Source organism: Capra hircus, chromosome 7 (genome assembly GCF_001704415.2).
Source record: "Capra hircus breed San Clemente chromosome 7, ASM170441v1, whole genome shotgun sequence".
Classification (NCBI taxonomy): domain Eukaryota; kingdom Metazoa; phylum Chordata; class Mammalia; order Artiodactyla; family Bovidae; genus Capra; species Capra hircus.
Window position 1 is genome coordinate 83,485,121 of NC_030814.1, and position 24,931 is coordinate 83,510,051.

Genomic DNA, 24,931 nt, shown 5'->3' on the forward strand with positions numbered 1-24,931 from the left:
AGCTTGTGTTAAATACTCAGTAACGTGTTAATCATACCACATGTGAGGTTTTGATTTTATAAGGCCCTAAGTTGTTAAATAAAACGGAACAGGGACCGCCTGTCAACACCGATTTTTCTTCGGTTTTTATCTTGTCTTCAAGACGCACGTGTGTCAATTTGATGGGAAGGTGTTCTGATACGCTTTCCACTGAGACAGAAAAGCACAGGTTTGCACTTGGAACCCGCACGCGAGTCACCAGCGCCCATTACGTAACTCCACCGCGGTCCGGCCTCCAGGCAGTTTTCCGAACCTTCTTGGCGGGGCGGGGATAAGGTCACAACGCCCGCGGTCATCCCAGCCTCTGCGAGTTCCGTGTGTGGCTATTAGAAACGTTTACTTTTGAATTTCCCTGAACTGCCTGGTGTGGGTGGTAGCACAGACCCGCCCCGGAAACCTCTGCGCCTCTTCCCGCCATCCGCTGGCCCTGCCCCGCCAGGGGGTCCCCGCGGGGTGGTGGGAAGGCCCCGCCAGCGCCGGGCCCAAGGCCGCGGCGCGAGCAGTCCCCGTTGCCCCTCCCTGCCGCCCTCGGTCCTTTTCCCCAGCCACGCCCAGCCAGGCGCGCGGAGCCGACGGTTGCCTGAGGGCCCGATTTTGAATTTACAGGCCCGGCCCCCGAGCTGCGGGCTCCTCATTGGCCAGCGACGGTCACGTGGCGATGCCGGAGCGCGCCGGCCATCTTGGGGAGGGAGGGCGGCGCCGCCGCCCGCGCCACCTCCGCCCCCCGCGGCTCGCAGCCAGCCCGCCCCTCCGCCCTCCTCCCCCCGCCCGCGGCTCTGCGCCGCCTGAGAGGAAACAAAGTGCTGCGGGCGGGAGACTCGGCGGTGGCGGCGGCGCGCGGACTCTGCTCGGCCCTTTCAGGCACCATCGCCCCGTATTTCCCGAGTGTGTGTGTGTGTGTGCGCGCGTGTGTGTCTGTGCCTGTTTTTTTACAAAGGGCCTTTTACGTTTGATTGATTCGCGGTCCTCCCCCTTTGCCCTTTGTGCTGTAACCCGTCTCCCGCCAGCCCCGGGTCCTCCGTCTTTCCTCCCCACGGCGGCCTCTCCGCGAGCGCGGGTCGCCGGTTCGTGCCTTCCTTCCCGCTTCGCCTTCTGCAGCCCCCTCCGTGTCCCGACGCTGCCCGCGGCCTCCGCGCTCCGTTCTCCCCGCCGATCGCCATGGCGACAGCGACCCCCGTGCCGCCGCGGAGCGGCAGTCGCGCCGGCGGCCCCGCCACGCCGTTGAGCCCCACGCGGCTGTCGCGGCTCCAAGAGAAGGAGGAGCTGCGCGAGCTCAACGATCGGCTGGCCGTGTACATCGACAAGGTGCGCAGCCTGGAAACGGAGAACAGCGCGCTGCAGCTGCAGGTGACGGAGCGTGAGGAGGTGCGCGGCCGCGAGCTCACCGGCCTCAAGGCGCTCTACGAGACCGAGCTGGCCGACGCGCGACGCGCCCTCGACGACACGGCCCGCGAGCGCGCGAAGCTGCAGATCGAGCTGGGCAAGTTCAAGGCCGAGCACGACCAGCTGCTCCTCAAGTGAGTGCTCGCCTGGCGGCCGCTGTACCTCACACACGGACCGGGGGGTGCTGCTCGGGCGGGAGGCGAGGGCCGGAGTGCCCACGCCCTTCGGAACGGGCAGGGTCTCGGTCTCCAAGAAGAAAGAATCTAGTGTTTTTCATTCTGGGCAGGGGTCGCTCAGAGCCCTCAAGCAATAGTGATAGTGGGACGGGGATGCACATTTCCCGATCTTGGATACCTAGTAGGACCCGGCGAAGTGCGTGCGTGGGCCCGCCAGCGACGAGCGCCCGGCTTGCGGCTTCGGACCGTAAGATCCAGAAGGCTTTTCCGCCCCGGGACTCGGCGGGCGCCAGGTGCGGGGAGGTGGCGTCAGGGCGCGCGCTTGAATGCGCGCCCCGGTTTCCGGCCAGGCCGGAGACAAAGCGTCTGCTGGGTTTGCGGTGCAAGAATGGCTGTCTGGGGAGATCCCGCTGCCCGCCTGGAGAATGAATGAGCTCTGCGCGGGCCGAGAGAGAGGAAGGGGAGGGACCTGCCTCTGGCGTCCCGGTCTCCCGGGGGTGGGACCCGCTTTGGCGCGCTTAGTCTTGGCCCTGTGACATTTTGCGCTCGTTCTGCGCCTGCCTTGCGCACGGAGGGAGGGGAGGAGTCTGAACCGCGCGCCACTGTCTCCTCCTGGCAAGTTGGGGTTTTCAAGCTGCTTCGCTTTGGGGAAAGGTGTCCTTTCTGTGGAGATAGAAGCAGGTCCTTGGATGCTTTGCAGAGGACTTCGCAAGCTGGGTTTTTGCCTGTATGGCCACTGCTCTCCGATCGCCGGACCACCTACCCCCTCCCCCCCGCAACAGTCCTCTCGCCTAACTTTTGCATCGCCAAGAAATAGTCACTTGATTTTTCGAATGTAAGCTAGACCTAGGACAGTGCCCCCAACTGTCGTGTTGACAGGCCAGAGCTGGTGAAAGGGGGGTTGTATAAATGTGGAGAGTTGTGGTGAGGGAGTTTGTAGTTGTTTAGTCGCTGACTCGTGTCGGACTCTTCTGCGAGCCGGTGGACTCTGTCCATGGGATTTCCCAGGGGCAAGAATACTGGAGTGGGTTACTGTTTCCTTCTCCAGGGGATCTTCTCAATCCAGGGATCGAACGAAGGAAAGCTTGTAATTAATTCGTAAGAGTGTGAATTATCAGTCCAGGGCACAGAGATAAACTTTGCCGATCCTACCTTGCCTTTGTGAGGCAAAAAATAATGGCACAGTTGTCACCAGTAGGCAGTTGGTGTTGACGTCATGCTTTAGAGTATTGCTGTTTGTCACCAGAATTCCGGGGGTCTCCGTCCCCTCTTGCCAACTGAAATTTCTGGAGATACCTGGTTCTGACTTTTACTTTGTGTTCTCCTGAGTGTTTCTGTCTCCATCCGTGTAAATATCCCTGTCTGGGTCCCTGTGGTTTTGTATATGTGAATTTCAACTTCCCTGATGTTAGATATTTGAAAAACGGTTCAGAAAGAGTATGTACACTTGGTAAAACTAAAACACTATATAGACTGCCTCATAGTGATAAATGATGTCTCCTGACTCTTTCCAGGAGACAAATCACATTTAGCTCTTTTTGTTTTTATTTCTTTGAGTATTTAGTTCCACAAAATAAAATAATTAGCTAGGACTTCCTGGGCAGTCCAGTGGTTAAAATCTTGCTGAACGAATATGGCAGAATGCAGGGGGCACACATGGGTTCCATCCTTGGTGGGAGATGGTCTGATAGCTAATATCCCTGCCTGCCTCTCAGCAAAGGAAAAAAAAAAGCTTGTATTTCTGTTTCCTGGATGTTTCAACCTTTGGAGTCGCCTTTTGAAATGGGTCAGTACTCTCACCGCTGTCCCCCTCTTCCTCCAAATTTGTTGTTGCTGAATTTCTTATCTTGGATGCTATTGCTTATGTGATTCACCAGTATCATATGTACCACTAAGAAAAAAGAAATTTCAGGGCCAAATATGTAGGATATATCCTGTAGGACCCATCCTGGTTTCAGGGATGTTAACTGTAACACAGATCAAGTATCTGTTATGTGCCAGTCACTGTTTTATGTGGAGGATACAGGGATTAAAAAAAAAAAAGTTACTGCCCTTATGTTAATGTAGGGGAGATACTCAGCAAGTAAGAACTGTGTTTCATATAATCTGAAACATTTTTGGTGCTTTTATTATCTTTCCAGAAGGCATCCACTTGGAAGGTTTTTTTACATAGTAACAAGACTGCCACCTGGCTGACTAGTGGTGGAACGCTCTGCATGAATTGTAAAATGCATGCTGGTTTCAGCAAGATGAGAAAGTGAAGAATATGTGTATTATTAGTAGAATCAATGAAATCAGTGTATGTGATAGGATGCTAGGGTAACAGATACTAGGGGAGTACAAATAAAGCAGGGTGAGGGATGGTGTAGTTAAGGAAGGCCTGTCTGAGGGCTTGACAACTGAAAACAATATTTTAGATGTCTGCTGGGATTTGGTAGAAAAATTGCTTGATAGATATATATCTATTGTATATTTATATATGTAGAGTCTATACATATATTTCTGTTGTCAGAGTCAGATATATTTTCTTTTTTAGTAAGTATCAACTCCTCAAAACATGCACATTTTACTTTGATATTTCAGTCTTAACTTTCTTTTGTTCTTAAATAGCCTTCCATCTTTCTTGCTGATTAAAGAAAAATTTTCCTTTAGCATATCTTCAGATATTTTGAAGATATCTATTTATAATATCTATTATGCGAAGCCACTTTCTTCCCTAAGTTCCCTGCTCTTAAGACATGGTGTGCAACCAACAGACTAATATACCTGATTTAGATCTAGTTTACTCCTGCATCACATAGTTTTGATTCCTTGGTTCCTTCATTCATTTTGTTGGGAGAAGCTTTAAGTTACTTATTCAGAAAAGATGGCAGGATTTAAACTTTACAAGTCTTGTATGTCTGAAAATAATTAATTTTTGTCTCATGCTTGATTGATTGTTGGGCTAGGTATATAAAATTCCACTTTCGGAATTTTTCCTCACAGCTTGGAAGGTATCATATTGACCCATTGACTTCTAGCACCCAGTTGTTCAGTTCAGTTCAGTTCAGTCGCTCAGTCGTGTCTGACTCTTTGCGACCCCATGAATTGCAGCACGCCAGGCTTCCTGTCCATCACCAACTCCTGGAGTTCACTCAAATTCATGTCCATCGAGTCGGTGATGCCATCCAGCCATCTCATCCTCTGTCGTCCCCTTCTCCTCCTGCCCCCAATCCCTCCCAGCATCAGAGTCTTTTCCAATGAGTCAACTCTTCGCATGAGGTGGCCAAAGTATTGGAATTTCAACTTCAGCATCACTCCTTCCAAAGAACACCGAGGGCTGATCTCCTTTAGGATGGACTGGTTGGATCTTCTTGCAGTCCAAGGGACTCTCAAGAGTCTTCTCCAACACCACAGTTCAAAAGCATCAATTCTTGGGTGCTCAGCCTTCTTCACAGTCCAACTCTCACATCCATACATGACCACTGGAAAAACCATAGCCTTGACTAGATGAACCTTTGTTGGCAAAGTAATGTCTCTGCTTTTGCATGTGTTATCTAGGTTGGTCATAACTTTCCTTCCAAGGAGTAAGCGTCTTTTAATTTCATGGCTGCAATCACCATCTGCAGTGATTTTGGAGCCTCCCAAAATAAAGTCTGACACTGTTTCCACTGTTTCCCCATCTATTTCCCATGAAGTGATGGGACCAGATGCCATGATCTTCGTTTTCTAACAGTTGAGCTTTAAGCCAACTTTTTCACTCTCCTCTTTCACTTTCATCAAGAGGCTTTTTAGTTCCTCTTCACTATCTGCCATAAGGGTGGTGTCATCTGCATATCTGAGGTTATTGATATTTCTCCCAGGAATCTTGATTCCATCCTGTGCTTCCTCCAGCCCAGCGTTTCTCATGATATGCTCTGCGTAGAAGTTAAAGAAGCAGGGTGACAATATACAGCCTTGACGGAATCCTTTTCCTATTTGGAACCAGTCTGTTGTTCCATGTCCAGTTCTAACTGGTGCTTCCTGACCTGCATATAGGTTTGTCAAGGGGCAGGTCAGGTGATCTGGTATTCCCATCCCTTGAAGAATTTTCCACAGTTTATTGTGATCCACACAGTCAAAGGCTTTGGCATAGTCAAGAAAGCAGAAATAGATGTTTTTCTGGAACTCTCTTGCTTTTTCGATGATTCAGTGGATGTTGGCAATTTGATCTCTTTTTCCTCTGCCTTTTCTAAAACCAGCTTGAACATCTGGAAGTTCACGGTTCACGTATTGCTGAAGCCGGGCTTGGAGAATTTTGAAACTGTCTATCTAATGCTAGTCACAGTAATATATATGCATATTTTTTTGGTAATTGCTTTTGATTTTCTTTTCCTCTCTGAAAGCTTTGGGATTTTCTTTTATCCTGGTTTTCTGGGATTGCATGGTGATAGGACTTAGATATAGATATCCTCTTATTCATTGTAGTTGTTATGCATCTTTTCTATTTCAAGGCTTGATCTTTATTTAGCTCTGGGACCTTTCTTCCATATGTTTTTTGAGTTCTATTTTCTTAGTTCTGTCTTGTTAGAATGTTGAACTCTTGGGTATCTCGTTTTCTCATAATCGTTTTTTGTTCTGGGAGATCACCTTGCTTTTCTCTAGCTCGGTAGTGACATTTTAAAAGCAGAGTCATAGTTTTAATTCCAAGAAATCTTCATATAGATATTTCTCTTTATTCAACTTATGTCTGTTTAAGGATGCATTATTTTCTTTAATCTGTCTGAGGGTAATGTTTAGTTTTCTTTTTAAAATTCTCTTCTGCTCATTGGATTATCTCTTTTTCTTCCCTGGTTACTTGTTCTTTTGTTTGGGTTGGTTTTTTTTTTTTTTTTCCTTACTAATTTTTGTCAATTGCTGATCCTTGGTAATCTACATTTTCAAGTGAAGGACTAGGTAATGCTTGAAAATGAATGTTGGATTGTTTTAGTAGCTCCTTCCTACTTTTCTGAGTGGAATAGCAAATTAGGACTTCTTTATATAAGAGTGGAATGTACTCTTGGCCCACTTGTTGGAAAGCCTGCCTTTATGTTAAGGGGTGCCCTAGAGGGTGAGGTGTAAAGCTGTTTCATGGGTTAATCCATCATTTTAATTCTGCTACACTTTCTCTTGTAGCCTTTGTGTGCACGATCTGTGATAGGTACATTTATCTACATTTCATCTACTAGAAATTTGTTGAAATGTTTGCTAATGAGCCCTTTCTGTTCACTTTGATCCTGTGGGTTTAGTTGTTGTTAACTGCTTTTTTTGTCAGAGTATAGTGGGGAGATCAATGCATGGAAGTCTTGGAAATCATTTAATTTTGAGCAATGTTATAACATTTGTAGGATGACAAAGAAGTAATATTTTATTATCTGGGTCCATTGAGCTCTTTTATTTATGAATACTCTTCTCTAACTTATTTGGAGTCAAAGTCTTTGTAATTATTAGTCTTACCATTTGGGTGTATTTAGGTTAGGGAAACAAGTCTTAAGAGAATTATAGATTCAAAAATTACTTTGTTCCTTTTTGGTTTTTAGCATTCTTTGTTTTAGCCTCACCTCTCCATGTGTGGGTCCCTAACTAGGGATGAACCCCTGTGCCCTGCAGTGGAAACACGAGTCTTGACCACTGGACTGCCAAGGAAGTCCAGAGACAGAAGAATTCTTGGAGACGCTTGTCGTTAGAAAGAATTTGACAACAGTTTCTGTGCAGGTGATCTTAGATCTTAGATACAGCTACTTTGATTCACTCCAAGAATCCCTTGGACTGCAAGGAGATCCAACCAGTCAATCTTAAAGGAAGTCAGTCCTGAATATTCATTGGAAGGAGTGACGCTTAAGCTGAAACTCCAATACTTTGGCCACGTGATGTGACGAACTGATTCATTGGAGAAGACCCTGATGCTGGGAAAGATTGAAGGCGGGAGGAGAAGGGAATGACAAGAGGATGAGGTGGTTGGATGGTATCACTGACACGATGGACATGAGTTTGAGTAGGCTCCGGGAGTTGGTGATGGACAGGGAAGCCTGCAGCCTGGCGTGCTGCAGTCCACGGGGTTGCAAAGAGTCAGACACGACTGAGCTACTGAACTGAACTTAAAGCCTAATTATTTAGTATGTTTTTGTAGTAATTATTTAGAAGGTTTTTGGGGATCACTTGCAAAAAATGATGATGCATACCATCAATCAACACTTTAAACAAAAAATAAAAAATGGATTTAATTGAGAATTTCAGTATTAGCTAATTATGCAGAAAAACTGAATATAAGCGATAATGTTGAATGATTGTTTAGTAACTAATTGCATGGATACATACTTTTTTTCCCTTCAGTGGTTTAAGTCCACAGTCTTTCATGTAAAACCCACATGGCCACATGTGTTTGGAATTGAAAGCAATTCCAAATGTAAGAAGGTAATATGCATGTACTGTATATGACACCTCCAGTGGCGTCTGGGGTAGCACTCTATGAAATAGATATTTCTGCAAGGAAAGATATTAATAGTCACAGTAAGTGGAGAAAAATGTCTAAAAATAGCTTCATATCCATTCAGGTCAAATTTTGTCACCAAATGAATTAATGAAAACATAAGCTTTAGAGCTCTGGACTTACGTATAGGAAAGGAATGATTTATGTTTTTTAATTGACTGCTTAGTAACTTCGCTTGGCTTATCAGGTTCTAGAAGTTGTACTCTATTAATCAAACACAAATTTGATTGATTTGTAGTAGATATTCAAACTTGATGCAAAATTAACTCTATAGTGATTTTCTCTTTTTTGAGAATTATGAATAATTAGGAAAGTGGAAATGGGAGCTCAGTTCAGTTCAGTCACTCAGTCATATCCGAGTCTTTGCCACCCTGTGAACTGCAGCATGCCAGGCCTCCCTGTCCATCACCAACTCCCGGAGTTTACCCAAACTCATGTCCCTTGAGTTGGTGATGCCATCTAACCATCTCATCCTCTGTCGTCCCCTTCTTCTGCCTTCAGTCTCTCCCAACATCAGGGTCTTTTCAAATGAGTCAGCTCTTCACATCAGGTGGCCAAAATATTGGAGTTTCAGCTTCAACATCAGTCCTTCCAATGAACACCCAGGGCTCATCTCCTTTAGGATGGACTGGTTTGATCTCCTTACAGTACAAGGGACTCTCAAGAGTCTTCTCCAACACCACAGTTCAAAAGCATCAATTCTTCTGCGCCGAGCTTTTTCACTGGAATGTTAACTAATACAATGGATGCTGCTGTAGGATTGTTTGAGATGCTGAGCAAGTCAACTTACATTTCTTCATTAAAAAAAAATTTTAAAAGGATGTACCAGGAAACTTAGTTTAATATATTATAGATATTAGGCTTCAAAGCCAGTGTTTTTTTCATATTAATCTTTGAGGTACTGGACAAATGTTTTGTTAAAGTGGAATTTCATATCTTTTCAAATGTTGATGCTTTTTAAATATAATTTTGTGAAAAGAATGTCTTTTCTCCAAACAGAATGAAGTTTAATGTTGGTTGTATTTTTTCATACTGCATATGCATCTGAGGATATGTAGGCTTCCTACTTCCATCCCCAAGCAAATTTTGAGTGGGGTAGTTTTCAGCTTGAGGGGATCAAGCCTACATAGTATATTCCTTCGGGAAAATGACTTTCCTCTGACTTTTCCTTTGTCAGTACATTAGTAAGGAAACTTCTGTTGGAAAATTTGGATTTGTGTGTTTTCATTAAAAATTGTGTAGAGGTGCTGATGTGCTAATAACAAGTATAATTGGGGCACTTGTCAATCATGTGTCTCATTAGCCTGAGAGATAGTAGTACTTCTTACTTTTTGTGATTTGGGACAGGTAACTTCAGTTCTTTGAACCTTCATTTCCTCATCTGAATAATTGGGATAAGATGTAAGTAGTTGTTTTCTGAATCTCAGGAAGAATGAAGAAACTCAGACCTTTTTCTAGCATTTCATTTACTTGTCTTATATTAACGGGTGGGTTTTTAGCAGGATTGGCAATTTGAAGAAATTAAGAAGCATACTGAAATGCAGTGTAAATCACATAAGCTATTTATTTTTCTCTTTCTTTCCTCAGGGGAAAAGGGAGTGGTGGGGACTTACTGTATATTGGACTTACTGGATGTATTTATTTTGTTGACTTTATACATATTTTGGTCACAGAATAAAATTTAGGTGTATAGACTAAACAATCCTGCAGGTTGTTTTAATATTCATATTTTCTGGTTTTCAAATCTAAAATAATAAATGCTAATCTGCTCTAGGGACTTTTCTTTGTATGTAGTAAGTTAATTGAAAAAAAAAAAAACCTCCAAAAACCTTGATCTTATGTATTACTTGGTCTTCTGTTTATGTGCTGATTTTGCCCTGGTAGAAACAAGTTGCCAGTAACTCCTAGCCTTAATACGAGAGGTATAAAACTTCATGGTAAATATCACTTTAATTTTCAAGGGAAGAATGGGAAGGATTGCTGCCTAGAATTGGTGTTAAAGTCTAGGCGACAGGTCCTAACTAATGAAACCATCATGATGCTTCCTTCCCATGCTTTCAAAGGATGTTTGGTAAAGCAAGATAACTTTTGGAATTGTTTATTTAAACTAGGAGGATGGACTAGGTATTCTCTTGGTGTACCCAGATTCAAGGAAGTAAACACACAGAATGAAAGATGAAGCTTTATAAAAATGTGCTCTGTGTTTTTTCCCCTCCATACACTCCATATGCTTGTTCTTTTCATTTGTCCAGATGACGTCACCTCAGGTATTTTTGAATTAGGTATCTTTAGACTTTTACATCATCACTGAAGATGTATTTCTTGCACACTGAGAATGAGCCCTAAGTACCAATTGTGTGACAGGACCCCGTTTAACTGAAGTTGCCAGTTATTTCTGGGGTCCAAGTTTTCCTAATCGGAGTTTTTAACTCTCTACCCAACCCCCCCCCCCCCCGCCGCCCCCCAGTATATCTTTCTGATAAAATGGTTTGTGCTTTGGCAGTTATTGTTGGGGAATTAAAAAAATATATATAAATATATATAGCTGCACAAAAATTATATGTACTTTATGGAAAATAGAGATAAACACAAAGAAGAAAATAAAAATCACTCTTAGTTCCATAAGTAAGAGTTAGGAAGTTTTCCTGTTTATATCCATATAGTTAACAAAAATGGGTTTGTGATAAACATTGATGCGTAACCTTCTTTCATGCTACGCTGCTTCGTGAACTTCTTTACATGTCAGTACATGTGCTGTATCATCATTTTAAAGATACATCAACAGCCTTTAGGGTAGGATTAGTTTACTGTGACCAAAGATGTAGGTTTTGCCGTGGCTGTATCTCCCTAATTTCTGAGAGGTCATAGAGGGCCATGATTATCTTCTCTTGCTGACAGTGTAAGATTTTATTTCCTCCTGGTTAACCTAAAAATGGTTAAATGTTAACTAATTTTTTGGTTAAATGTTAACCACTGCATCAAGTAGTGACAATGTTGCCAATTTTTGATTCCGCTGGCGGTAAATGGGTGTACTTTTCTTGTTTCAGATAATTTGTTTTTAGTTTCTGGGGGATTCTTTTAGTTCTTGATCTCTTTATTGTTACGGTAGTGTTGCAAGCATAAAGGAGTAAAGATTCACATTTGGGTCACAGTCTTAGGTTTTTGCTGATGTCTTTGCTGTAGACCTGAGTGAAAGGGAGACTGTCCCTAGCGAGCATGTTTACTTGGTCCCTTAAAATGAAATTTTGCCTTCACTGCATTTGCATTTGTTGCCTTTATAGAGTTACAGCACTTTTGCTGCTCGGAGGAGGCTTGGATCATCTGATCTATCCAGCCGACTTTGTGGGTTCAGAAACTGAGACCTAGAGAGCTTAGAATGCGTGTGCAAGATGCAGGACAGAAAGAGCTGATGTTATTTTGTGACTGTTGTGTTTGCCAGATACTGTGCTAGATGCTTTACAGATACTGTCTTTCAAGCCTTACGATGACCTTGCTCAAAGGGTGAGGAAACTGGTGAAGTAACTGAGGCAGCTGTTTGAAATACTAAGGCGATATGCTAATACATATCCAGGCTTCCCTGGTGGCTCAGTGGTAAAGAATGTGCCTGCGAATGCGGGAGACACAGGTTGGATCCCTGGGTGGGGAAGATCCCCTGGAGGAGGAGGAAATGGCAACGCACTCCAGTATTCTTGTCTGGGAAATCCCATGGACAGAGGAGCCTGGTGGGCCACAGTCCATGGGGTCACAAAAGAGTCGGACACGACTTAGCGACTGAGCACATAAGCGCAGCTAATACAGTGTAAGCAGTGCCGTGATAGCAGTATCCTCTTCATGCTCTGGGGGATGGGGCTGCCAACCACGCCGGGCAGAGTAGGAGCTTGTAAAGCTGCTGCTGAGGAGACTTGGGGGAGGCAGGGAAATCCGAGCTGAATGTTGAGACGTAAGTGGAATTGACTTCTAAATGGAAAACTGTAGAAGGGCAAACTCGAACTGTATAGATGTACATAAAAACGAGGAGAGGGAGGGTTTAATGTTAGGTAATGAAGAGCCTCAAGAATTGCAGGCAGAAGACTGACATGATCAGTCTGGCTTTTGTGTGGAGGAAAAAAGCGTAGAGGTAGAAACGCTAGTATGAGCACGTGGGGCCATGGCTGCCGAACTGGGGTAGGAAGTGGGGAAGGGCAGAGGTGGGCTGGAGAGGTACTGAGTGTGCGAGGAGGGCAGAGGTGGGCTGGAGAGGTACTGAGTGTGCGAGGAGGGCAGAGGTGGGCTGGAGAGGTACTGAGTGTGCGAGGAGGGCAGAGGTGGGCTGGAGAGGTACTGAGTGTGCGAGGAGGGCAGAGGTGGGCTGGAGAGGTACTGAGTGTGCGAGGAGGGCAGAGGTGGGCTGGAGAGGTACTGAGTGAGAGGAGGGCAGAGGTGGGCTGGAGAGGTACTGAGTGTGCGAGGAGGGCAGAGGTGGGCTGGAGAGGTACTGAGTGTGCGAGGAGGGCAGAGGTGGGCTGGAGAGGTACTGAGTGTGCGAGGAGGGCAGAGGTGGGCTGGAGAGGTACTGAGTGTGCGAGGAGGGCAGAGGTGGGCTGGAGAGGTACTGAGTGTGCGAGGAGGGCAGAGGTGGGCTGGAGAGGTACTGAGTGTGCGAGGAGGGCAGAGGTGGGCTGGAGAGGTACTGAGTGAGAGGAGGGCAGAGGTGGGCTGGAGAGGTACTGAGTGTGCGAGGAGGGCAGAGGTGGACTGAAGAGGTACTGAGTGTGCGAGGAGGGCAGAGGTGGACTGGAGAGGTACTGAGTGTGCGAGGAGGGCAGAGGTGGGCTGGAGAGGTACTGAGTGTGCAAGGAGGGCAGAGGTGGGCTGGAGAGGTACTGAGTGTGCGAGGAGGGCAGAGGTGGACTGAAGAGGTACTGAGTGTGCGAGGAGGGCAGAGGTGGGCTGGAGAGGTACTGAGTGTGCAAGGAGGGCAGAGGTGGGCTGGAGAGGTACTGAGTGTGCGAGGTTAGGGAAATTGGAGTCTTGGGTGATGGCTTCCATGCATGGGCGCTTGGGGAGATGGAGTTGCTCTTAACAGAGACTGGCAGGAAAGGACCAGATGTGAAGCATCCTACTCAGAATTAATGAGAAGTTAATGGTGTTAGTCAGTCAGTTGTTGCTAGATTGCTAGGTGGAGATGCCAGCAATTTGGAGGACTTCTCTGGAGCTCTGAGGAGAGACTTGATTGGAGATACAGTTTTTGGAGCCTGATGTTGGAGAAGGAAATGGCAACCCACTCCAGTGTTCTTGCCTGGAGAATCCCAGGGACATGGGCCTGGTGGGCTGCCGTCTATGGGGTCGCACAGAGTCGGACACGACTGACGTGACTTAGCGGCATTGAGGGGTAAAGAGAGAAAAGAGAAGAAGGACAAAGTGAGAGACATGGAAAACGTCTGCATGTGAGGACGAGGTAGAGGATGGAAAACCTACAGCTAAGATAATAAGTAATAGCAAGAGAAGTAGGCCCAGAATTGAATCCTGGAACAAGGAGATTTACAAAGGAATGTTAGTGCAGTTCTGGTTTGATAAGGCCTAAAAAGTATCTATCCATTGACTTTTGTTCATGGGAGCATATTGTTGACTGTGAGGAGCATCTAATGCTAGTCCAAGGCCACTGACCATTATCGAGGAAGAAATGGGAATAAACATGTAGGTCACAAAGGGTGTTTGATGTGAAAGGAAGATGTTCTTAAAGGTCGATTTAAAGTAGATTTTTACTTGATGTTTATGTAGCGAAACATTGGATAGGGTACCAGAACACTTATCCCTCTAAGATTCTGCGCTAAAAAATGTTATTGTTTCCCTGCCTTTGTCTAAGACACTTTTAAGTAGCTTCCAGGACTGTGGCTTCTAGAGTAAAGAGTAAACTCCTCAGTATCACCTAATAGATTGACCATATAATTTAGCATCCAAACAGGGATACTTCTTTTTGTGTGTGAAAGAGAGAGCTATTGATAATTATGCTGGGACAACTGGTGCCCATGGAAATTGCCCTAGACAGACTTGGACATAGTGGTCATTTTACCTAAATGTTCTTCCCTTCATGAGCTGGCTCCTGAGTGACTCTGTGGCTTCAGCTTATACCGTACTTGGCTTTGCTCCCTCCCCTCCAAACGTGAAGTTTTTTATACGTGAAGTTTTTTATTCAGTCCCATTTATGGAAGATGAAGAGTTGAGTTTTTTCATTCTATTCTTCATAATACAAATTCTTCTTCCTCTTTTCCTCCTAATAGTCATACATTATGTTTTAGTTGAGATTAGCTTTAGGTCAGTTTTTGGTATATAAAGTATTAATGAATGGTGTTCTGCTGCAAATGCTCCTGGAACACCAATTTGCTCGTATGTGACTGGTAAATAGGGAAATGGTGTAATTATAATTGGAGGTTGTATTGATTTATATATGACTTTTCCCAGTAAAGGAGAGTCAGAGTATCAAGAGTAGAGTTCAGAGGAAAAGAAAGCTCTGACTTCAGTTTCATTTTAACAAAGTTAAGGATCCTGCACCCAGGAGTCCCTCCCCGAGAGAGGTACTATGCCTTTGTTCTTAGAGCCTTGATTGTATTCAGTCTGTTTCCGTCTCTAATGTCTCAGTTCCTGCAGATCAGCAAGGCCTCTCTGATGCTGTGTGTCTCTGAGCATCTCTTGAGGCCTCTCTAGCCACGCCGAACTGACTGTTTGCATTGCCCAAGCCATCTCCTGGGGTACTAATTATGTTACTGCTGGTGCATTGGTTAGGGCTGTGTAACTTTTGAATGATTGGTTCCAACCTTATTTTTCCCATTCTCTTATTTTTAATGTGCAAGAGTTTTCAGAAACACAAATTGTATTACAGTAGAGAAGCCTATACTCTATGAAGATAATCCTCAACAGAACTCAGTAGTGTTCTGTAGTTTTCCTTTCCTGTACCACTTTTCCTTTTGATTGTCTATGAAAATAGTATTTTCCCCACTTTCTTGTTGTTGTTCAGTCACTAAGTCATGTCAGACTCTTTGTGAACCCATGAACTGCAGCATGCCAGGCTTCTCTGTCCATCACTGTCTCCCTGAGTTTGTTCAAACTCATATCCCTTGAGTCAGTGAAACCATTCAGCCATCCCATCCTCTGTTGCCCTCTTCTCTTCGCCTCAATTTTTCACAGTATCAGGGTCTTTTCCAGTGAGTCAGCCTTTTCACATCAGGTGGCCAAAGTACTGGAGCTTCAGCTTCAGCACCAGCCTTTCCAACGAATATTCAGGGTTGATTTCCTTTAGGATTGACTGGTTTGATCTCCTTGCTATCCAAGGGACTCTCAAGAGTCTTCTCCAACACAGTTCAAAAGCATCAGTTCCTCGGCGTTCAGCCTTCTTTATGATCCAACTCTCACATCCATACATGACTACTGGGAAAACATAGCTTCAACTATATGAACCTTTGTGGGCAAAGTGATGTCTTTGCTGTTTAAAACACTGTCTAGGTTTGACATAGCTATTCTTTCAAGGAACAAACGCCTTTTAATTTCGTGGCTGCAGTCACCATCTGCAGTGATTTCGGAGCTCAAGAAAATGAAATCTGATACTGTTTCCACATTTTCCCAATCTATTTGCTTTGAAGTGATAGGACCGAATGCCATGATCTTAGTTTTTTGAATGCTGAGTTTTAGGCCAGCTTTTTCACTCTCTCTCACTTTCATCAAGAGTCTTAATTCCTCTTCACTTTCTGCCATATGGGTGGTGTCATCTACATATCTGAGGTTGTTGATATTTCTCCCAGCAGTCTTGATTCCAGCTTGTGATTCCTCTAGCCTGGCAGTTCGCATGATGTAGTCTGTATATAAGTTAAACAAGCAGGGTGACAATGTACAGCCTTGACGTACTCCTTTCCCAATTTGGAACCAGTCCATTGTTCCATGTCTGGTTCTAACTGTTGCTTCTTGTCCTGCATACCAGTTTTTCAGGAGGCAGGTAAGGTGGTTTGGTATTCTCATATCTTTAAGAATATTCTACAGTTTGTTGTGATCCACACAGTCAAAGACTTTAGCATAGTCAATAAAGCAGAAGTAGATTTTTTTTTTGGAATTCCCTTGCTTCCCCCTCCCCCCCACTTATTTAGTTTTGTTTAACTATAAACAAAGATGATGTCAGTTGCTAAGACATCGAGTCAGTAGTAATCAGGAGGCTTTCTGTTAGTTTTATCTTATTATAGAAATATAATTTTGCATCTGTGCTTTTTTCTTGTCTAGTTGCATTGCATAAGCATTGATACTTTGGGTGTAGAATTCTAAGTTGTAAAGAATATTTCCTCAGGATTTTGAAAGCATGCTGTACAGTTTTCTAGCTTTTGTTGTTACTAAGAAGTACTAATGACTGAAAAGTTAAAAGAGTTTGTAGGACATATCCTTTTGTTTTGGAGTGCTTGTGGAAGGTGATGACCATCACAGCCACTGTCTGCCTTGGGGAGCTGGACATCTTGAATCTGAGGCTGCTGGTCTTGAAGGGTCTCCTGTGAAGGTGGGTGCCTGCTGTGGTTCACTCTGGAGTCATAAAATCTGATGGTGAACATATCAGGAGTATCCATTTGCACAAACTCTCCTTGAGGTGGACGTCTTGCCTGGGTTTCCATCACCAAGGCTTGGCCCCACTCAACAGCCTGTAAGCTCTGACTTCTCAGGCCTTGCAAACAACCAGTGGGGCACACAGCCCCGCCCATCAGCAGACAGGTTGCCCAAAGGCTTTCTAAGCCCGCGGCTGTCACTGGACACTTTAATATTGTTAAGCTGGCAATTCTCCCCAAATTGACCCACAGATTCAATGCAGTCTCTCTCAGAATCACAGTTGTCTCTTTTGTAGAAACTGTCACGCTAAGCCTAAAATTTAAATGGAAATCCATGGTATCCAGAATAGCCAAAACAGTCTCAAAATTGGAGGAACGAGTTCCTGATTTCAAAATTACTATAGTAATGTATGTGGTGTTGACCCTACTTGTCAGCAGAGAAATTGCCATAAATACTAGGGAGGTAGCCCCATGATACTTCCTTCTTTTGTATCATGGATGTATGGCAACCCACTCCAGTGTTCTTGCCCGGAGAATCCCAGGGACGGGGGAGTCCAGTGGGCTGCCATCTATGGGGTTGCACAGTCGGACATGACTGAAGCGACTTAGCAGCAGCAGCAGCAGTGAGAGTATATACTTTGCATCCAGAATCCTAGCTGCAAGAGATTCTGGCAAATGTAGTTTATGTTTTCTAGTTTAAGAAAGCGCAACTAGGAGGGTGGAATGGACATTGGATGAGTCAGTTTACAGTGAGAGTTTCTCTCAAAGGTCTGATGCCTGTTATATGTCCTCTGTGTTCAGAAGCAGGGCTCTAAGAATGGGAAGCTGTGTGCATGAATGGATGCATTCATGACTAAGCATCATTGTGTAACAGTGGAATCGCTTAGTTGGAAACTTACCCAGTGTCTGTCTTCAAGTCTTCTCTCTTGGTTTTGTCTGTACAGTGCACTTTAAGCTGAGGGAGATTGAGAGGCAACATCAGCATCTGTAAAAGTCCACTGGAATTCTGCCTTTTCAGTATAATAGTGTGCCTTTGGCTGTTCAGGTGGCACCAGGTCTGAGGTTCTGTTTTACTCCTTAGAGAGTAAACTTTTCCTTTCTCATCCTGAGAGGAATGAGGAGCCATTGGCCCAGGAACATAGAGTATGCTCTGCTTAGCCTCTCAAATAGATTTTCATCTAGTCCTACTTCAGGTTACTGGGGCATCTCTTGCTGTCAACAGTATCTGCAGTATAAATTAGGTTATTTCTCACATAGCCCTGTGTCTGGCTTGAGATTCGGCCCTCTAGGGTTGGCCAAGCTCATTGTCACTCATCTAATTTTAGCTTCTAAAATTTTGTTCCTTCCTTGTCAATTTGTTACTCAGTTGTTGTGTTTCTGGATGGGGAGCCATGTTTAATGTGCCATTTTCACTGGGAAGTTACATCATGGGCTCTTACAGCACTGTGTACTTTTTCTGTTTCTTAGGGTGTTGCTGATAGGTTTGATTTGTTAAGACAATTTTGTGTGATTCATTGGTTCCCCTGCTGGACTGGAATCTCTTTGTGCACAGGGCTGGAGTCTGATTTTGCTTCTTCTTGTATCAGCACATTTCCTAGCACTCTCTAGGTTTCCCCCAAATAATTATTGACTTAGTAATAACCATTTTTGTAGGAGACTATTTTCTCTTTAGATTGGGTTGCACATAACCCATAGAGGAACAATGAAATAACTAATGATAGTAATTGTATTTCTGGATAAAATTTGGGTTTGAAAAGTGATTTTCTGATGTGAAAAATGGCTAGTGACATAAAATCAGTCTCTTTCTGAACACTATGTAAAATGATCATCCTCCCTTTCTTTCTCTAACTCCTTATTCTGAATTGTTTTTCTTTGAAATATTGATTATCCCTGCTGTATATGTATTTGTGTCTCTCCCCAGTATAATGTACCTTCCGTAAGATCAGGGACTCTATATGTTTTGTTCATTGCTAGTTTCCACACACCCAGATTAGTGACCTAGCATAACGAAGTTGTGATTTTAGTTGTTTTTTTCCCCAGTAAGTCACTTTTTTGTTAAAATTAACCTGTATTTGTCCATTCCTCTCTTGCGTCTGTTTATGTCAGTGGATTTCTTTTGTTCAGAGAAATGGTTCTGTGGTCCAGTGTTGATCTTGCTTAATGTTTTTCCTAATTTTAACCTGATTGCAATTAGAGTTTACCTGATTTTGATTGGGTTGTTGCTAATGTGTTGACTGCTCAGTTTATTTATTTATGCTTAATTTTTGGCCACGCCACTTGGCTTGTGGGATCTTAGGTCCCTGACCAGGGATGGAGCCCATGCCCCCTACGGCAGAAGCATGGAGTCCTAACCGCTGGACCACCAGAGAATTCCCAGCTGCCCAGTTTCTTGAATGAGAAGCAGGATTTTATTACCACCAGAAGTGATCCATTTTGGGTTTGTGCAGAAGCGTCTTAGTCTTTTTGCTTGTGTCAGAGGAGACCCTTATTAATGGAAATTGTGATCACACAACTTTGGTGACATTGTATATTAGAATATACTTAGTTTGTAATTAATTTTCCTTGGTAGAAATATTGGGGATCACATCCCTTCTCCCTTTGGAAGGGAAGATACTCTGAGGACAGTATTGAGGCTGATGAGTGAATGTTAGGGCAGATGCATTTAATATGCAGTTTGAGTCTATTACTTTAGATAGATTACTCAGTTTCAGGACAGAAGAGTTTTGTTTGGGCCTATTAATATCCTTTATCTTAAGCCCAAACACAGTTCTGTCCCAGCCTCTATGGGGTCTCTGGGTCCTGGTGCGCAAAAGGTTTGTTTGAGCCCTCTGAACGTTTCTGGTGAGTATGGGGTTTGATTCTAAACGTGATTTTACCCCTCCTACCATCTTGCTGGGGCATCTCCTTTGTTCTTGGACATGGGGTATCCTCTCAGAGCCACTCTCCAGCCGCACACCCACCATGCAGCCTCTGCTCCAGCACCTACCATCTTTCTGGGTCTTCTCTGCCCTTGGATGTCAGGTATCTCCTCACAGTCGCTCCCACACCGACTCATTTGAGAAGACCCTGATGCTGGGAAAGATTGAAGGCAGGAGGAGAAGGGGACGACAGAGGATGACATGGTTGGGTGGCATCACCGACTCAATGGACATGAGTTTGAGTAAGCTCTGGGAGTTGGCGATGGACAAGGAGGCCTGGCGTACTGCAGCCTATGGGGTCGCAAAGAGTTGGACACAGCTGAGCAATTGAACTGAACTAAAGCCCAAAGTAAAGTTTATTTTTGCACTGAAAGTCTGAACCATGGCTACATAATATAGGGCATGTTGATTCTGAACTCTGGGATGAAAAGTGCCTCAAAAGCTGGATTATTTGATAGTCATTGAATAATTGCTTTAGTGTTGAGTGGTGTTCAGCTGCCACCAGATAGCTGTTCAGAAGAACCTTACTGTATATTAACACCAGAGCTCAAAGAGCTGTGCCTGATCAGCCTGGCTCTCCATGTAGAGTGGGTCTATTTTGAAGGATTTAAAAAGCCTTTGTGGATATGATTAAAAGTAATTTTATAAAGAATGGTTCCTGTTACCTGATTAAAGGTAAAAAACTAAAATGACATTTCCCTTTCATTCCCTGTAATTTGTTTTTCTGAATAAGAATGGTCCTGAAGTAAATGTTAGTGATGAGTGCTGAGTTAAGAAAGGTAGCTGGACACCTGCCGAGAACTCATTGGCGTGTTTTGTTTTTGTTGGTCTTTCATCTTCTTTTGTAGTCTCATTTCCATCTAGGAGATTAAAAATTAGGAACATTATTAAGTCTGAATCTGTTGAGTAGCTACTCTTAAATAAGATGAACTTGACAATCTGTAATAGCTTTTCAAAATTGCAAATAAGTGATCTGAGCAAACAGTTGCCTAGTATTTTGCTATGGAATATTATGAGTGGGGTTTAAAACATACCTGAGAGTGGTTCCTTTTTGGTTTCCATAAGCTGTTGTCTGACATGTGAAGGCAGTAATTAAAAAGACCCAATACTTGTATTTCTGTTTTTATCTTTAGAAATATGAGTGTCTCTTGCTTGTTCCCCACCCCCCCTTGCCAGATGTGTGGCTTTTTGTTTTATTTTATTTTTTACTAGGCAAAGAATTTTATTTATCTTTGTCTCAAACTTTATTCTTAGGCTTCTTCAGCTTCATTAGCTGCAAAGAATGAATTGTATATAAGCAAAAACTGAAAAGAGCTGCAGTGTCCAGGGGCTTAGGCTTAAAAATATTAGAGATCTAGATTTTATCAGATCCATAAACACAATTTTAAAAAGCAGTCATAATATAAAATAGCAGCTCCCAGAAACTTCTTCAAGATTTATCTTCTTCAGAAGTTAACTCAATTCAGTTTGCTTCATTCTTGGAAGCCTCATCAAAATTCTCCACAAGATCTGGAACTTCATCATCCTCCTCCTCTCCAGTGGCAAGTGGTGCTTTTCCCTCCACAGATTGTTTGGGCAGAGCTTCAGCCAGTCTCCTTAAACTGGTGAGACTGTCAGCACCAAGCTGGTTTAAGATGCTGGGGAACATTTCTGTCAGTTGCTTTGTCTCAGCATGGCCTGTAATGGTGAAAGTGTTTGCTGCCAGAGATGCCTGAACTTCAGGGTTGTTAAAGCGGATCACTGTTCCTTGATTTGTGAACATATTCACCTCTTCAGTACCAGAGATATTGTTTACCCCTAACTTCTTTAAAGAGAACTGAAGTTTTTTGTCATCTGCTGTGGCTGTTCTATGAGCCACCTTCTTTCTGCAAGCAGCTCCTTTCCCACCAATGCACACTTGTGCCTGCAGTTTGGCCAGTTTCTCTTGGTTCATGATAGTTTCTTTCATCTTGTTGGAGCGGAAATGGGGCCGCGCGGGGGACTAGGCTTGGCGCTCAGGTGGTCTCGGGCAGACCCGCTGAGGTTAGGCGCACACACGCGGGGACGCAAGATGGCAGCTAGAGGATGTGTGGCTTTTTAAAGTCAGTATTCTAAAGTCTATGATTATTACAGTTTGGATGTATTTTTTTCATAAGAATACACATCTTCAACAGATTTTATTAATTTAGCAAGCATTTGTGTGTGTGCACGCGCGCATTACTGCTCAGTCGTGTCCGATTCTTGGCGACCTCATGGACTATCGCCCTCCAAGGCTCCTCTGTCCATGGGATTTGCCAGGCAAGAATACTGGAGTGGGTAGCCATTCCCTTCTCCAGCGCATCTTCCCAACCCAAGGATCAAACCCAGTTCTCCATCATTGCAAGCAGACTCTTTACCATCTGAGCCACTAGGGAATCTCCTAGTTTTCTTGCCCTTATCTATTCTTGTATATTTGCAGTATAATAACCTTTGGTAAATTTCATGGAAATGCAATTTAATATCCAGAAAGTAATTTTGTATACCTTCTTCTAGTTATGTAGCTATTCTGTCAACTAAGAGACCATCTTACCATTTAGGTCTCTTATTTTGAATTGCTTAATGTTACACTTTGTTACTTATATTTCCGTATATGAGAATCAGTGAACAGGGACAAAAGTATTTGAGGAAAAACTGAAAATTAATGGCACTTGTGAAAGAAGGAAGCCAAATCCAAATATATAAATTCTGTCCTGAAAATGGACATGGAGTCTTCGTTCATGGGTACGTAGTAGGTGATTTAGGGAACCTGAATTCAGGGACTTTTGGGGTTGTGTTACTAGTCAAGCTAGAGAATTCATTCAGCTGAGCATTCTGATATACACTGACTTGTGTAAACTGACCGGTGAAAAGTTAGCGGAAGGGCAGTAAGTTGCCAAGTGAAGTGAAGTCACTCAGTCGTGTCCGACTCTGCGACCCCCATGGACTGTAGCCTACCAGGCTCCTTCGTCCATGGGATTTTCCAGGCAAGAATACTGGAGTGGGTTGCCATTTCCTTCTCCACGAGATCTTCCCGACCCAGGGATTGAATCCGGGTCTCCCACATTATAGGCAGACGCTTTACCTTCTGAGCCGCCAGGGAAGTTGCCAATGCCTGACTAATTAAAACTGTTCTGTAACAAGTTTCAGATCATGTTCTGGTATGTGTTTATCCCTCTAGTTCTGCTTAATTTCTTTCCCTATTTAAGTGGTCAACTTAATTTTTCAGGTTTTACAACTACAGTATGATTCACAATTGACTTTTAAGTTGTTATTATATACTTCCTAGGTCTTAAGTGATTTTCTGTGTGTTGTGTATAGGTGATGTGACTTTAGTTAGAATGTGCTCTACAGTTACTGCCTGCTAATGATGGATATCCCCTCGGGGCTCAGTTAAGCATTCGTTTTCCAGCAATTATGTAATTGGTTGCATTTTCTAATCTCCATTTTTTTATTGGTGGGAATAGTCCGGAATGGGGTACACTTAAACAAATGAAGGCTACTGAGGGAGTGGGATACTTGTCATCCGAGGAGAAAAGGTAGTGCAGAGTCCTCAGCAAACAGACACAGAGTTCGAGAGTCAGGCAGCTCAGTGCTGAAGCCAGGGTTGAAATGCTGGTCCTAAAACTAGCCAAGTTCAAAGAGTTGGCAGGTTAAAAACCAAGGTGATTAAAGCAGTGGTTTTCTTGGTAGTCAGAAGTGGGCAGGAGCAATTCAGAAAGTAGCAGGTAATGAATTGTGTTTAGGTTATTTAGTCCTACAAGCCTCAGGAGATTATAAGGACAGGTCCCAGATTTAGGTACCAGGTTCTATTGGGAAGTCCATTATTGAAGTTATGTCTGTTTCTCCTGATCCACTGAGATAGAATAACAGTACTGTAAATGTAGCCTTTCCAGCTGATTATTTTTTTAATGGTCAGATATTTGATTAGACCTGGTTACTTGCTATGAATTAAATTCAGCTTGTTTAGTCCCTAAGTTGTGTCTGACTCTTTGCAACTCTACGGACTGTATCCTGTCAGGCTCCTCTGTCCGAGGGATTTCCCAGGCAAGAATATTGAAGTGGGTTGCTTTTTCCTTCTCTGTGACTGAAATTCAAGCTTACTTGAAATGAAAGTAATTTTGTTTATTAAGGGAGGAGATTCGTAATTAGAGTGCTAGCTATGTTTATAAACTTTATTTTTGTTGCTGCAATTTAAAGTTTTGGTTCTTAGGTAAACACCTCCGGTAAATGGGTATGTTTTCTGACTTACACTCAGCATGTGCATGTGTGAAAACATCTCCGTTGAATAAGCAGGTCAGTAACTGAAGAAATTCAGTTAGGAAGTACAGTCTCAGAAGAATGCACACCGATGCCTCAAGTGATACTTCGGCACAACCTTGGATTCCTGTCTAAGCTGTTCTTTGCTGAGAGCAGTGCCAGCTGTTGCTCTGTGCTTGGGTGACGCATCCTCGCATGTGTGTGTTCCATGATGTCCGTTTTGCAGGTCTCTGGACTTTGACCGTGTGCTGGTAGGTAGACCAAGACTTCCTGCGTGCTCTGTAAAAATAGTGTTGTTTATTTTTGGCTGTGCTGGGTCTTCATCTCTGTGTGGGCTTTTCTCTAGTTGTGGTGAGGAGGGGCTCTCTGTAGTTGCCATGTGCAAGCTTCTCCCTGCAGTGACTTCTCTTTGTGGGGAGCAGGGGCTTTAGGGCGCAGGCTTCAGTTGCGGTTCCCGGCCTTTAGAGCACTGGCTCAGTAGTTGTGGCGAGGGGCTCAGTTGGCTCCGTGGCATGTGGGGTCCTCTCGGACCAGGGATCAAACCTGTGTCTCCTGCCTTGGCAGGTGAATTCTTTACTACTGGGCCACCAGGGAAGCCCCTCCTAATATTCACTGACTTAAATATTAGTCTGTGATGCAGAAGAATTTTGTAACCGTTAAGTAATTTTGAGTCTGTAGCTTTTGTAAATATTGTGCGATTCACTATAAAATATGATTGTTTTAAAATCCAATGTATTGTGCCATTTCTCCCTTCCAGCTCTGGTCATTTATATTGTGGGGTAAAGTAATGGCTCTTCCACAAGTATTGATTCTTTTCTATGGTGTTCCTAGCTTTGGGACCCAGCACTTTTATGAATTAGGCATTTTTGTTAACAAATTAATGACTGTATGGGAAGTTTTTTTTTTTTCCTACAGTTGATTTTTCCCCCCCGCCTTTCTAAACAAAGTCTTCAGTGAAAGACTGCCATCTTGTGGTTTTTAAAAATACAGAATTTAAGAAAAAAAATTCTTGTTATGTGACAGCTGAGATTTTGTATGTGTATGTAGTTGTTTTATAATACCAAAATGAGTAAAAACTGAGTACTATTAAATCTTCTCTTTTCACTACCTTTGCTTATC

General features: G+C 43.7%; 1 protein-coding gene and 1 pseudogene across 1 annotated transcript in view; one reads left to right on the forward strand and one right to left on the reverse strand.

Moving 5' to 3' along the window:
• Positions 307-24,931, forward strand: part of LMNB1 (lamin B1) — a 54,509-nt gene continuing 29,884 nt past the window's right edge. The window contains exon 1 of the mRNA XM_005682690.3: positions 307-1,556. Coding sequence (XP_005682747.2) covers positions 1,198-1,556 — 359 coding nt within the window. The 5' untranslated portion in view covers positions 307-1,197. The remainder of the gene's footprint in view (positions 1,557-24,931) is intronic.
• On the reverse strand, positions 20,746-21,634 carry LOC102186300 (annotated as a pseudogene).